Below are 16304 nucleotides of genomic sequence, written 5' to 3' on the forward strand. Positions count from 1 at the left end.
AGCTACGATCTGGAAAGGAACCATGGTTTAATATCCTATCAGCCATGCTTATATTTTCTAATTGCACCAAACGCAACAACACTTTGCAAAGACATTTATTTTTCAGAAAGGATCGTCTTAGTCTTAAGGGGCTGGCACTCCATATTTCTTCAAAAATCATCATTTCATTTCCCCGGGATCTCATTTTAGAACTAATATAATCCATTATACATGCATAAATGTCTTCTTGCAGATTATCTAATAGTTCAAAAATAGTGGACAAGAATATTCTTCGATATGGCCAACTTTCGAACAAAAACTTTAATACGTCAGAATGATTCCGAAAAAATTCGGTCATTTGAGTTAAACGATTGACAAGAGATAATAAAAAACATAAAACATCTAAGGCTTCTGAAGAATTATCATAAGGTACGCAAGTCACACGTTGAGTAGCTTGCAAAAGCCACGTACTCAAATGATCGTTTTTCTCCTGATCCGACAATTTTTTCCAAAAATACTTTAGGGCAACTATGTTACCAATTCGAATCGAATAAGTAATCATATTTACATCAATCCTAACCTTATTATCGTATATTTCATAATCCGCGACTCTAGTTGGAAAACTTTCTGAATTATCGTCGAATACACATGTCCAATATCTTATCAAATCATTCCGGTGCCTTCTAAGGCAGTTTCTATATAGTTCTGGAATTTTCTTCCACAAAATTGAAGCATATTCCTCGAAACAATGAGAGCAGGCTATCTCATACAAATACCAAATATTTAAGCTTCCTAAGCTTCCATTATCGAATAGTTCCTTAAGGGATTTCACTATGTCAACTGTCCCCTCAACTGTCCAATAAATTGTACCACGCTTCATGTAATACTCACAGAGTTTTCTTTGATATCTTGTCCAGCTATAGAAACTACTATACACTTTCCACAACTGCCACTTTAGAGGTCGAATAACGTATGAGATTTCCGTCTTCAGCGATGAGGGCAAAGAGCTATTGGACAATTTGTTTAATATTCTTTTCTCCAACTCATCCATGACATAGTTTGAGGGAGAAGATAAGAAAGAAGATGTCATTTCATTCCTTATATCAGGCTCCGTCCATAGCCCAATTGCAATCGACACTACTGCTATATGCTGCAGAGAAGGAGGCTCAGAAAAATTGTTTATGAAGTCGATTTCAGTTGATTCTGTTTTAGAAGTTTCGAGTGTCCATCTTCCAGATCTCTTTTCTTTGCGGACTCCATCTGTAAAACACAATTTTTAAATTTAGTTTTGAATTAAAGATTTGAATAAAAAGAAAGAACGTAATGCATACGTAATTTTTAACGAACCTAAGTCATATATTTAATATGCATGTTACTAGTTAAGGAGAAATGAAATATTGCTTACAATACTTAGGCTGTGTCGAATGCAATTTAGCAATTTTTTGCTTTTAAACGCAAATTTTTATACTTTTTTTTAACTTAAGATATTTTTCAAAAATCGGTTTTTGAATACATTTTGGATTACAAATTATTAACTACTTCTTTGTGGTATCACGCAGTAATAATTTCGTGTAGTTCAATCAACAGGTGGTTAGCATAAAGTATGAGTAGTTGCATATTGATATATGGTATCATTGACTATATATTTTGTTTGAACTTGCAGTGTGATGAAAGATTTTAGTTTTAGTTATGGACATTACATAAAAAGTGATACGCATTAAGAACTCTTATTAATCGTATTTAGTTATACTAAATGTTTTAGTACAATTTAATAAGTTAGAAAAAAAGAAGTTGAAGTCAATGAACTATGCACATTTGTGTTCTTCTGAACACAAATGTGCATAGTTTTTCACAAATGTGCAAATGTACATAATTTTTGTAAGAAATTCAAAGAAAATGCGTTTTAGTGTCTGATTTCGTCACTATAAATATAGCCTGCACTATTTGAGTTCATTCCCTTGAACTATTAATAAGTTATTCAGTGTGATTCGTTTTACCATCTTTTTTACACACTGCATAGTGCACAAAAAAAAAAAAAAAAAACCTGAATGACTTTCTTTCTAATGGTCGGATTTTCCTGTACTGAGTTACAATCTTAATGGTTTCTAGGAATAACCTCAAACATGAATAAACGTAATTTTTTTTATACATATTTGGATTCTTGACCTGTAAAATATATTGGAAATTGTGACCCTAATAGGTCTGGAGAGTGAATGAAATTTTGGTCCCCTTAATGTTAATTTCCCTAGTTGTGTTTTTAGTCATATCTTAATAATTAAATGAGCAATTTATGTAAAAAAAAAACTTGCACTCACTAATGAAACCTATCTACCGAAAGATAATTTCACTCAAACACTAATTTTTAATAATTATTTATTAATTAATTTAATTGAGGATGAAAAAATTTTGAATTATGAGGTATACATTTTTTTTATACCATATAATCCCACGAATTTTTCGATAGCAAAATTAGAGTTTAAACTGGTTTTATTTAGTAGAAGCCGAGATAAATTAAAATTAACTACTTTTCAAAAAATGATTTGGTGACAATGTAAAAATATTTAAATGGGGAGATTAATATTTAAATGTGGTTAACGTACGAGAAACTTGACTTACGCATGCGTAGCGTAAAATTTCATTCATATTTTTGCCGCTGAGAGCCGAATGTTAATTTTTTTTTTAATTATGAAAAACGATGCTTCTTCTTATGTCATCTGAAAATTTATTCGAAATTCAGCAAAGAGGTTCGAATAAAACATTATATTTAGCTAACGAATGTTGAATTTTATAAAATCATGTTTCTGATAAAATAATGTTATACATCTGCTTTTTTTTAAAAAAATTTCTATTAAGTTCATTGAATAATTGATACAATTTTAATATACATAAGTATAAATTGATGTGGAATAATATATTTGATAATTATCAAGCAATTACAACTTAAATGAAAATAAAAGAGCTATAAAACGTATTGTCATATCGGATAAAATTATAATATCATCAAAGATTATGTTTAATCGTGTTTTGATATTCTATGTCACCACCAAGAGAATAAAATTACCAAATCCAAGATTTTTAAACATCTTAAAATTTCTCAACATGTTATATATCGTCTTAATCTTAAAATAAATTTTTTAATTACCGGGCAGCGCGTGTTTCACACGACTATTTCACCAAATAATTAATTATATTTTTTCATTTTTCAAAACTTTATTTTGATACGCTACTATGTAGAATATTTTTTCAATAATATACTATTTTTTTAGCATTTTAATTTAGGTTTTATTTTAAGTTAAATGCTTGTTTTCAAATTATCATTAACCACCTAATAAAAAAAAGCTAAGAATTGTTGATAATCAAACTTGTTGTGAAATTCAAAAACATCCTGCTGTATTTAAATTACTGGATGCAAAACAGCAGATTATTATTATTATATTTTTTTTTTGCGTGCTATTTTTTCAACAAATGAAGAAAAATTATCGATTGTTTCTTTATTGTTTCATATTTATTTGCAATAGCTATCGTAGTTGTTTCATCCTTGGGTCCGGTTTTTATCTGCCCTTCCAATGAACTCAAAGCCTCTTATGATTCCTGACTGTGCTTAGCAGGTAAACTAGCTTGGCTCGATTTATCAACAAGGAATTATTGCAAATGAAATATATAGAACAAAATATAGAGGAAGATATGAGATGCAATCTTTTCAGCTAATTTTTAGTTATGAACTATCCTACTTAGAACTGTGGCAGGTATTAAGAAGAAAGAGATTACAAGATCATACGCTAAGGATATTTAAACATCAGAATTATATTTTCAACAATCAAAAAATTTATGCACATTTTTCTTAAAATTTTATATTTAAAATCAATATTTATTTTTGAAAAATAAATGTTAGTTTTTTTTAACAAAGCATTTTTATTGGAATTTCTTGCTTTAGAAAATATATACATTCTTTTAAAAGGGAATTCTTATTTTAAATAACATAATTTATATTTTTAAAAAATTCTTATTTTCAAAAATCTTATTAAATTCTAAATTATTACTTATTTTTTAAAAGAAATTATTATTTACAAAAATATTGTTATTTTTTTTAAAGAAAGATGTAATTTTTAATATTGTTATTTGTTAAGGAACTTCTTATTTTTATGAATATTATTTAATTTTGAAACATTCTTCGTTTTTTAAAATATTTAATTATTTTTTAAAAATGTTATTTATTTTAGAAACATTATTTAGTATATGTATTTTCAAAAACGTTTTTTCTTATTTTTCTTTTAAGAACTTCTTTAAAAAAGAAATTACATTTTTAATATAAAAACATTATCTCTTTTTTAAAGTGAATTCGTATTTCAAAAAAAAAGAAAGTAAGAAAATTAATTCATTATATATATATATATATATATCATAATTGAGAGTATTACTCTTGAGATGAAAGCAATCAGAAACTATATTAGGCTACACTGTTTAAATGTAAATATATATTTAAATTAAAAGATTCCTTAAAATTTTAGTATTGAAAAATAAATAAAATCAATGAAAAAAGTTGTGCAAAAAAATTACATTATGAGTTATTTTCATTATTATGTGTCTTTTACTGATTGGTTTAAAAAAAATTTTCATCTTCAAGGTTTAAGGAACTTTAAATGGATTTTCTACATAGCATATATCTCAATCAGGCATATGCCTTGAATATATATATGTTCAAGTACAAAAATATAAAATTATAATTATTATTTCAGAAATATTATTTCAGAAAAAACAGTATTTTAGAAAAATTAAAAGGTAATTAATTCCAGGCTCATCTGACTGAAAAATACCACATAACCATCAAAGAATGACTTTCCAGAAACAAAGAATTCCTCTTCGACCATATTTCAAATTTGTGTAAAATACTCTAAATGTAATGCCATAAGAGAACTTAATAAAAATATAAGTTTTCGCATAGACTGCGGCTCGAGAATTTTCATTTCTCTTCTTTGAATTAAATTTTTTCAACAACGTAGTTGAATTTTATGAATGTATGGATTCATCAATAATGAATATTCCGGAAAGAAATGCAAACAACCATTTATAATGTCATATGTTTGGTTCAAGATGTAAAAGCTTTTTACAAGCCTAGCAGATAGAACAATTTACACTTTTTAATTACCATCTAATAAGTAGTGAAGAATCGACTAATATTTAGTTAATCATGATAGATTAAATTAGTTTGTAAATACGTATTTTCATCAGAAATTATACAACAAATTTTTTTTTAAATTTATGTTAGACTTACTTTAATTAGTTATAACTTTTAAAGTGTCCTTTAATTTCGAAGCTGATTAATCTATAACAATAAACCAGAATTCAATGGAACTCCTGGATCCAGCATTGGAACACACTAAACTTCGTAGCTTCATTGAACTAGTAACCGGCATTCACATTATATGGCGAAGAAAACCACAAAAATCGCCCACAATTCACTCATGTGAAAATGGAATTCCAACCCTGAGCAGTCAACCACTGAGAATATTTTATATCAGTACTGTGGTCGGTGCGAGCTGGGACCAGAATTCGTATCAACCAGTAACCTCTGGGTTCGAACCTGGGTCTCCAAATTAGAAAGTTTATGCATTATTCCCTGGGCCTCCGTAGCTCTCTTTATAATTATTTTATTTAATTTTATAACCGGTGTTGAAAAGCCGACCTAGTTCTCAGTCTGCAACTATCATTCTTCAATTTAATAGTCTTGTAATTTTGAACCCAACCCAGAAGACAAGAGAACTCTTGGATCAAGCATTGGGAGAAACTAGTCTCCGTGAAAGGTGTTTTGATGGTACTAACTTACACTTGCTGTACATAGAGAGAAAAACCACGAAAACTTCTTACGGTTAGCTCAACTGCAAGGGGACTCTAACCCAGGGTCCGTCCACCACTGGATATATTTTAAAACAGTACTGCGGTTGGGGAGTCGCCAGGTGCAAAATTCATATCTACCAGCCATCGCTGAGATTCGAAATTGGTTCTCCTCATTTGGGAGGCNAACAAGTTTAAAACGAATACTACATATTAAATTCTTGAAGAAAGATCAAAGATTAAAATATGTAGATATTTATTTTAGACTATGTATGTAACTGTCAAAATGAAAGAAGAATACATTCTCTTTCTGAAAGAACACTGTAAACTCTGGGATAGAGGTCACGACCCCTAAGCGAAGGGAGAACGATTAAAGGATAAACAAAAGCCATTGGTCACTTTCTTATAACTATCGATACAAAACGTCACTTCCTAGGGGGAGGGTCCGAACCTTTCTTCGAGGGCTGGGATTCCCTTCACCGCTCTCTTCGGGAGTTGCGAGGTTTGGATTTTGTTTTACTATCGGACGGTGGTATAGAATAGACTCCGGGGGATAGTGACGTCACCGTCCGTGTTCGAAGTCTGCGAGGTTTGGGATCTTGCTCTCTCTCTCGCTCTCCTACCTGTTAGACGTCGTGCTCCACGAAGTTTTGGCTGAAGAAAGAAAGCCATGTGGAATTCAATAGAAATGCGTGCCATGCGGCACAGAAGCTTATATGATGATTAGCATTAAAGGAAGATGAAATGGTGATCAAGATCTTGTTCATTTAACATCATGAGGAAGTGCCATCAAGTCCGTGCCAGGGGGCACGTGGTATGATTTCGTCTCTTTTCTAATTGCAATAGTAATAGTGTGAATGCAGCAACTGGACAGTTATTTTCCATTTTTCATCTAGTGAACTTTAAGTTTAACAAATCGTAAACCTTGCCAACTACCCTGCATTTTAAAACCTTAAAACCTAAAATTATATTTTATAATCCTGATAATATATCCTGATAACCATGCTATTATAATAAATAATTTTTTTTTATCTTAATGATTGGAGTCATTTCTCAATAAAATGTTGGTTTTTCTTTTTTCTATTTTACTTAATATGTTATAGATAAATAAGGGGGGGTAGTATTTTCTTTTCAGCATGTGTATTCTAAAGCTTTAGGTAAGTGATTTTTTTTAATAAATAAATCTTTTTTTTTTTTTAATCGAACCTTTCGGCAAATTTAGGTTAATTTATTATTTTTTTTTCTTTTGTGTACTATTGTTAATATTGTTAAAACTATACGATCTTTATGTTTTTTTTTTGTTGTTTTCGGCCTAAACTCTAACTAATTGTACCAAAATGTTTACTCACGGTACATTGAATGTTTCTCATCTAGTTTTAATGATATATTTTAATTTGTATAAACTGTTTTACTTATTCTTTTGCTTTGTGAAGTATTTAAATCAAACATGTTTTAACACAACTCTACAGAGTAGTTTTGAAAATTAAAGAATCAAACAAAAAGGGTAAATAAGTTAATTAAATAACTACGATAGTTGTTCAGTTAAGTAAACACGTAGTTGTTGACATGGAATGATTGAACGAAAATGGTTTTTAAATAGCAGCAAAATAAGTCATGAAAAACTCGTTAATTTGTACAAAGAATTTTGTTTCATTTGAAAACTACGTAGGCGATAGTATCAGTGGTTCTTACTTCTTCTCTGCTGCGAATTATAGGATGCGTTAAAATTTTTGTAATAAAAATAAAAAAACTATATTGAAAGAGAATTTTTAATTTTTAGTTTTAAGGTTGACTACCGAAATAGTGTACTCGTTTTTAGTACATAAATGTTCGGCTTTTTCCTAATGAAACGAAGCAATGTGTTATAAAAAGCGCAACTCGCGTAACAGTTTTGTTAGCTTTTTTTCATCTACAAAATAAAAGTATCCGTACCTGAATGCAGAAAAGTTTACAAAATTATTAATTTAAAGTTAAAGGAAATTAATTGTACTTAATTTTGAAATGATATATTAAAATATATTTTTCACTACTATTTTTTAAGACCCAGCAGATAATAAAATTAAGATAACTCTCATGTCAAAACATCANTTTTACATTAAAATGAATAGGAATGATTTGGGACCACACTAAAACGTCGTATAAATGTAAACGTCGTATAAGTGATCGTCGTGTAAACGATGCTCCACGTATTAAAATATATTTTTCACTACTATTTTTTAAGACCCAGCAGAAAATAAAATTAAGATAACTCTCATGTCAAAACATCATCCTCTAACTCGTTGTTACAAGTATTTTTGAAGAATCCAATTCAAAAACTGGAGTAAGTATATAATTTTGTTAGCTAGGACCTCTCGAACCAGTTAGATATATAATTTTTTTTTCATTTGCTTGTTTTTTATTTTGCTCGTAAACTTATTAATGTTTAAATTTGAAAGTATATGCTACCTTTTATTCATTTGCTAAAGTACCACCTGTGATTGTTAAAAATTGTAGAGGTCTCTGATAAAATGCTTGTTCTTTGATTTTCGTTAATTGTAATTTAATGGTAACTATACTCTAGTTCTGTTTGAAAGATTTTAAAACAAAATTCTTGTCTTAGAATTGCAGCACTAATTCATTATTCAAATGATAAAGATAGTTTTAACAAAAAAAACTTCTATTATAACGGTTTATAACTGATAGCATGTAAAAAACTAGTTCGTAGTATTGTTATTACATATTGTTTTACAAAATATACGGAGCACGCATTTAAGAAATTATGCTATTTCTCTTTAATACTTTATTTAAACTTGGATTTTATGAATTATTATTTTGTTTAGATATTGTAAAAATATTAATTTCTCATTATGGTGTATTTTCTTTCAATCCTTAAATGAATACTGTGTTATTTTAAAGTTGCTTAATTTTTTTTTAAATAAAATTTTTTGTATATATTAAAATGCATTTAATTTTTGAAAGTTTATAATTTAATTTTTCAGATGTATTTTTTTAGAATATGAAACTTAATGCAAAGAATGTTTTTCTAAATCAAATTTATGATAATTATTTTTAAAATGTTACATAATTAAACTTAAAAAATGAAGTTTATTAAAACGTAACACATGAAATGGCTTGGTCATATCAATCGATAACCTTGTAAAAAATATCATTTTATAAGCTAGAAGAAAAAAGAAAAAGAGACTGACACGCAGATAGTGTGGAAAAATGTCTGAAAAATGTGAGTCAATGTAAAGGAACAAAAAGAAAAATGATAATTATCTCGTGCATTTAATCAAAATCTCAACAATTCAAAGATCCGAACTTACTGTCCGCCTGCACTAACTACACTAATTATGCTTTCTACTTTATCAAAACATGAACAATATATTAAATAAGAAAAAATTTAATTATTTGAAAGAAAAAAAATCTATTTGAAACTCCAAGAGAATGCAGGAAAAGACATTAAGATTTATTCGTCGTGAATCATGAAAAATACAGTTTTACATTTTTCAATACCATTCGAAATTTAAAATAGCCCTTTAAATATGCCTTTAGGATCACCATTAAATGCAAGTTAATATTCCCCCGTTTAGTAAAACCCTTGCGCTATTTAATTCTTAAGTAAAATATGGTCTGAAATATTCGGAGACTATATACACGCTATATTACATAGTTACGTGAGTGAAAGAAAATTCAAAATGATATCGAGTCTGTAATATTTATTTGCTGTTGAAGTTTCACAGAAAGAAGAAGATTAAAAGCCCCAAAACAATTTATACAAAATTATTATTAGCTAAACTATTAATATTTATAATATAAATCTTTTTCTAGAGCAGAGTAAATGTTTTAAAGCATTCCTATTATGAAGGAATAAAGAACAGTGTCATACATATTTGGAATGATGACGAAATATGAATGGTGTGAAAATAATAAAATAAATAAGAGGAGTAACAAGGAATCACACTACCTCCACTTTATACACAAAAAATAGTGAAAAAGTAATAAGTATAAATGCGTAATCAACTTTGGGCGCACCCTTTAAATATTGAGTTTTGCCAAAAAATGCAACTCCGAACCTAACTCCATGGGTATAGTAGTTGTTTCCAAAGAATATATAGGGGTATAGGGGTTGGTTGTTTCATCCTTGGGTCCAGGTTTTCATGCTCCCTACCCGTCCATATGATTCTACTGCTTAGCCCGTAAACTAGCTTGGCGCGATTATCGCTGCTTTTACGCCAAATGTTGTTTGCCGATGAAGCTTATAGAGCAGGATTTTCCAACTGGCGAACCGGGGGCCGCACCCGCATTCAGCCTTCGAACCCTTTTTTTGTGGCCCGTGAACTAAAATATATTCGTTATCATTTTTTTGCGGACAATTTTCGTAAAAAAATCTAAATGGGTTTAAAATACTTTTCTCGTTAATAAAAACCTAATTTCTTCGTTTTTGTGAAATTTAACATACCAACGGTGCAACGAAATTTTTTTTTTCAGGTTTTGCATCTAAGAAAATATTTATTTAAATACAAAAATAATCGTGTATGTTGCTCTTTTTTATTTCGTTTTTATCGCATTTTGTGAATATAATTTATCATGTTGCGTATCAGAAATTTTATCGAAGAAATTCTCCAATTTAACTTTTTGAAACCACTCATTTTGTACGAAAATATTTAAACACACATTTGAAAATTTAAAATGTAAATATCTATTCTCTGGTGGTTGCAGCAGATAAACCTCAATTTTCTCGTTGAATATTTTGTGTGCTACTATGTAAGTTTTAATACAATTAGCAGATTAATTATTTAATACATAGGGGCTCACTTGAAAGTTATCGTAGCCCGAATTTTTATTATTTATTTAATATTTTTATAATATTATTAATAACAATTAAATATTATTTAATATAATTAAAATTATTTAATATTTTAAAAATATTATTAATAACAATTAAATATTTTTAAAAACCTACTTCTTATAAATTGATTTGTAATTCAATACGTTTGCCTTGTACAACTTGATAAAACTCTGACAGTAATATTTAATGTTCCTTCAAACATAAAATAGTCATACAAAAAATTTTGATAAAGGTGCGGCCCGCCATTTGATTTGTGTTTTTAATTGTGGCCCCCGGCCTCATATAAGTTGGAAACCCCTGTTATAGAGTAAGATATATAGCGAGGAGCGCTTGTAACCGTTTCAGCAATTTCTTGGTGGGGAGGGGGGGGGGAGATTACAAGATCATGTACTTACTTTGTTTGAAACTGAAAGGGAAACTAATAATATTATGTTTTCAACAATCAAGAAGTTAGAGACATGCTTCTTTAAATTTTATTAAACAATATTTTTTAAAAATAAAAGTGTTTGTTTTTTAATAGAAATTTAATAGAGATTTCTTGTTCTTAAAAACATAAGCATTCTTATTGAAGGAATTTTTATTTTTAATAACATTATCTATAAGTTTAAGGAAATTCTTAATTTCGAAAATCTAAATTTATTTTTTGAAACCATTATTTATTCTTATTATTGGTTGAAAGGAATTAATATTATTATTTTTTTAAATATTGCTTTTTTATTTAAAGAAGATCAAATTTTTATTATTATTTATGAAAAAATTCTTATTTTGTGGAATATTATTTATTTTTAAAAAACATTCTTTGTTTTAAAAATATTTAATTGTTTTTTAGGAACTTTATTTCTGTTTGAAAACATTATTTTCTATATCTAAATTTTTTTTTAAAAGAAGTTCTTTATTTTAAAATAGAATTTATCTTTTAAAACTTTTACTTGTTTAGAGATCTTAAATACATGGTACATTTATAAGAAAAAAAATTTATTTTTTAAATCTTATTTTACTCTTCCTGTTAGCAATTTTTCTAGTAAATGTTATTCAAACATTTATTATAGATAACTTCTTCTAATATTAATTAATATTTTAGATTAATATTTTTAAAAACTATTATCTTTTTTTATATCGAAACATAGCTAAATTAAGTTAATAAATTTTAAAAAAATTGCTGTTAAATATTAAACTTTTAATCAAATTAGAGTTTGAGTTTTCTATTCATGGGATGTCAAAAACTGTGCAATGAATACCTCTTGATCTAAGGGTTAAAGAAACATGGTTAAAATTGAAAATATTTTTCAAATTAAGTTAGTATCGTATAATAGTTATGATTGCGTGACTTGTTTTAGTAAATTTTTAGAAAAGTAACCTTTTTAAACCTTGTTTCACTGCTTAAACCTAAAATTAGAAAAATGCTATTTAAGTACTTTTATACAATAGTCTGTATAAAAGTTTAAAAAAAAAAAAAACTGGTAAAATTTACCCCAAAAAAGAATTAAAAAAATCTTTTACTACTTTCTTTCTCACAAAGAAATAGGAGAAAGAAGTCGTCTGCATAACGTCTTAGAAACCACAATAAAAACTTTTTTACGAACATGGTTGCAAACTTAACTGAACTGCAAACTAATGAAAATTAAATAGAATTTCACTAAACTGAATATTTCAATCTTAAGATACGAGCCATGGCAACGTTCGCCTTCAAATTAGATGAACAGGTTTCAAATCCCAGGGATGGCTGGTTGATACGGATTCCGCATCCGGTTTGCACCAAACAGTGCAATACCCTCAGCGGAATATATAACCTAAGCGGTTGACGGATCAATAAGGGTTAGTGTCCCCTTGCCGCCAGACTAACCATGATATGTTTTCGTGGTTTTCCTCTCCATGTAACACAAATACGGGTTAGTTCTATCAAAAAGTCCTCGACGAAGACACATTTCTCCCAACACTTGCATTAGGAGTTCGTTGTCTTCTGGATTGGGTTCAAAATAACAAGGATACGCAGTTGAAGTGGGACTAAACACATGAGAAGTTTAAAATTGAAATACCTAAGAACGAAAGATTTTTAAATGCAATCGCCTCTTAAATGGATTGCATTATAAAATTTATCTTTATTGGGTTGAAATTATCCAAAGCTATTTGCATTGAAAAATGTATAAATGAAATGCATTGATAGAAATCAAATAGCTAAAATTAATGTTTAATTATTTTTCCAAAGTTTATCTCGAAGTTGATGGTTGACACTTAGCAATTTTTCTTAAATTTGAAAAAAAGAATGAAAATTTTACTTCTATTTACTCTTTTTTCGTTGAAATATTTAAATAAAACTTTTACTTAATAATATGAAGCATATTTATGAAAATTGCTCAAGGAAAATAAGAAAAAAATTAAAACACTGAAATCTCAGTGTTTTAATAATACTTAATTAAGTAATAATACTATTTTATAATTTTTGTAAAGTGTATTTTCTTGATACTTTGAAGTATGAAAATATTGAAGTTATTTCAGTTAAAATTCAAGTTCGGTTAAAATAAATATTAGTTAAAAAAAAAAATATCGAACAATTTTATATCATATTCTAAATTTTTAATCTTGTTTTGTAATCAGTTAATCCTTTTTTCTTAACTATAAACGAATGGATTTTTAGCAATAAATAAAAATAAATATTATTTCTTCATTTTGACAAGTTTTTTTTTATAATTAATCCCCTAATCAGTCAATTTTGACATCTAAAAAATACTATTTATTAATATACTCTAAAAAAACTATTTAAAAAACTGTTTAAAAAAATAAAAATCTATTTACACATTTATTTCGCCAATCTTCCTATTTCTAAACTAAGAAAATTGTACTACTCATGAAGTGAAATTATGAAAGTTGCACCTACTAATTTTATTAAGAAATTACGAAGTTTATTAAGAATTTATTAAAATATTACGACATATCTTGATTCTCACAATCAAAATATAAGTCAGTGAATAAGAATTAATCTAAAATAATACAGCATAAAGTAAAATTAATACTTGACCCATGAACATCATGCGCTTTTATCACGCACTTTTAAATATACGAGTGTTTTACAAAGTTTTGAAATATTAAAAATTCCAACTCACAAAATTTTTTCCCAATTGAAATTCGAAATAAAATATTCTTAGATCAAAAAATCACGACAAGCAGGCAAGCCTTTATTAATATGTAATATTAATATATAGTATAAAAAAGGATTCATAATAAGTATTTGGATAATGAATTAGAGCTGATAAAAATGAAGTCAAGATTAAGGTATGAGTAAGAATTAGCTTCAAAGGGTACCTCTATATAGAATCGAGTCAACAAGTGTTATATACTACTGAATTGGTATATTTAATATTATTAGTGTTAGTTATAACACATTTTCTTATTATTTTAGGTACTAGTGTACTAATATTTTAAGAAATTTATTTCTAATAAATACCTGGTATACATCACTAACAAAATATAAGTATTTGTTTTTTAAATTAATTAGTTTAATTATAAATTTATGTCATAAATTATAATTCATTGCGGCAATTAATAAAAGTTATTTTGATTCATGCGGCATTTAATAAAAAAAATATTTAATGTCATAAAAGAAATTAAATATATCTTTATTCTGATTGGTAACAGGAACAGGGGAAAGATATAATTGCATAACATGAGCAACGTGAATAACATAAAAATATAAAAATAACATAACGTGTTACTTTTATACTTTTCCAACGTAACCATGTGTAAAAAGATTAAAAAGTTTTGAGAAAAAAGCCTATTTTAATACTTATACATCTGCATAAACTATTTTATTTAAAATAAATATTAAATTTAAATGTTGAATTCTCTTCTCAAGTACTGGAATTATAAAATAACTGCATCGGAACTTTAACAACAGATAAAAATGTTTTATTAAAAAACTACACACGGCTGATGTTTCAGGATTGAAAAAATTGTTTTAGGCATTTAGTTCTCAACACAGCAAAAAAAGAAAAAAAAAATTAAAGGCTGTATAATATGAAATAATTGTAGCTTTAAGTAATACATTTTTATATTTTCCAAAAAAGCATGATTTGCAAAAAGAAAAAAATGTTCTTAAAAATAACAATTAATTAAAATAAATGATAAGCGTGAGCAATTTGTGCGGCAATTATTCCTTTTTGAAAAAAAAGTTTTTAAGTTTTATAAAAAAAAGTGCCTGAAACTAGATTTTCTTAATTTTTCTTTTTTTATTTTCGTAAACTCGTTGCAATCACTTATATATTCCAACTTTGGTGACGGAAATGTTCTTAAATCCACAAATCAAGAATTATAAACAATTTACATAATAATTCTTAAGAAATTGGACTTAAATATCTTATTTACGTAATATTTTAAAATAATGTAAAGCAATTAATCTAATTGTATTTCTTACAATTTTTTGAAACCTTGTCGCAATAGCTGATGTATGACAATTTTGATGACGCGTTGAAATAAATCAACAAATGAAGATGTTTTCATAAAATATTAAAATAAAACTAGTGGGCTGCGCCCCCTGCTCGCTGACGCTCGCCAACCCCCGAAAATTGCTACGCAATCTTATATAGTTTGCTTCGCAAACCAAGCTCGCTTCTAACTTAGGTACATTGCAAATGCACAAAATTCTAAGAATTCAAAACAATCATTCAAATCCATATAACAACCTTTTTTAAAAAAAAAATTACATCTTTTTGGTAAATACTAAGTCATTAAAATAAGTTTGAATTCAAATAAATGACATGTAATTTGTTAATCCTATTAGAAAGTGCTATAGTATAAAATCTTAAGATAAAATTTTTAAAACTGATATCCCTTTAAAAAGGTTAAAATTTTGGCTATAACTAAGTCTATTAAAAATTGAAATAAGTGAATTGCAATGGAAAAACCTGCATAAACAAATAAATTCTAGTAAAACAAATAAATTCGTGATATAAATCAAAAATCGTCAAATAAATTCGTAATATATAAATTCGTGAAAAAAAGCGCTTTCGACAAAATACTAAAATAGAGATCTATCGACAAAGACTACTCACTTCTGCCTAGCTTATGCTCTCTCTGGTTATTTCAGTTTCCGTTTTTAAAAGAGCTATATGTTGAGCCATCTCAGCTGGATTTGGCATGTGACACTTTTAGCAGCAATCATTGGTCGATTTTCTAGCGTTGCCATTCGGGGAGTTGTAATGAGGCTTTTTTTTTTGTCGCCGTGTAAGAGAAATACTATATATATACATAATGACTGAATAATAATAATTTCGATTGCAATAAAATATTTTAAAAAATCACTTTTGACTTTAAGTTCATGTTCAATAATTAAAGTCAATTAAGTAGTTTGCATTTTTCTTCTTATTAAAAAATTGAAATATTATTACAATATATTTACTTACAATGAAATTAATCTACTTGTATTTCTTAACATTTTTTGAAAACCAGTCGCAATGGCTTATACAAAAAAATGTTGAACACGTGTGTGAATAAATCAACAAATGCATATTTGCAATGTATTCATAAACTATTAAAACATGAATTTGCATTCCCAATTGCAATAAAGTAATGACCTATTTTACCAAAATTTTTTGTTAAATAATTATATAATCTTCATTATACTTTTTAAAAAAAAGTATTGCATATATATATCAGTGGGCAATCGCGT

The 16304-nt window shown here is 27.4% G+C and overlaps 1 protein-coding gene across 1 annotated transcript in view; it reads right to left on the reverse strand.

The window, feature by feature from the left end:
* Positions 1 to 16304, reverse strand: part of LOC139426282 (uncharacterized) — a gene marked incomplete in the record, with an annotated part of 21685 nt that overhangs the window by 4734 nt on the left and 647 nt on the right. Inside the window, 1 exon segment of the mRNA XM_071184483.1 lies at positions 22 to 1239. Within this exon segment, the coding sequence (XP_071040584.1) occupies positions 22 to 1239 (1218 nt within the window).

The sequence above is a fragment of the Parasteatoda tepidariorum genome, chromosome 8, assembly GCF_043381705.1.
Source record: "Parasteatoda tepidariorum isolate YZ-2023 chromosome 8, CAS_Ptep_4.0, whole genome shotgun sequence".
Lineage (NCBI taxonomy): Eukaryota > Metazoa > Arthropoda > Arachnida > Araneae > Theridiidae > Parasteatoda > Parasteatoda tepidariorum.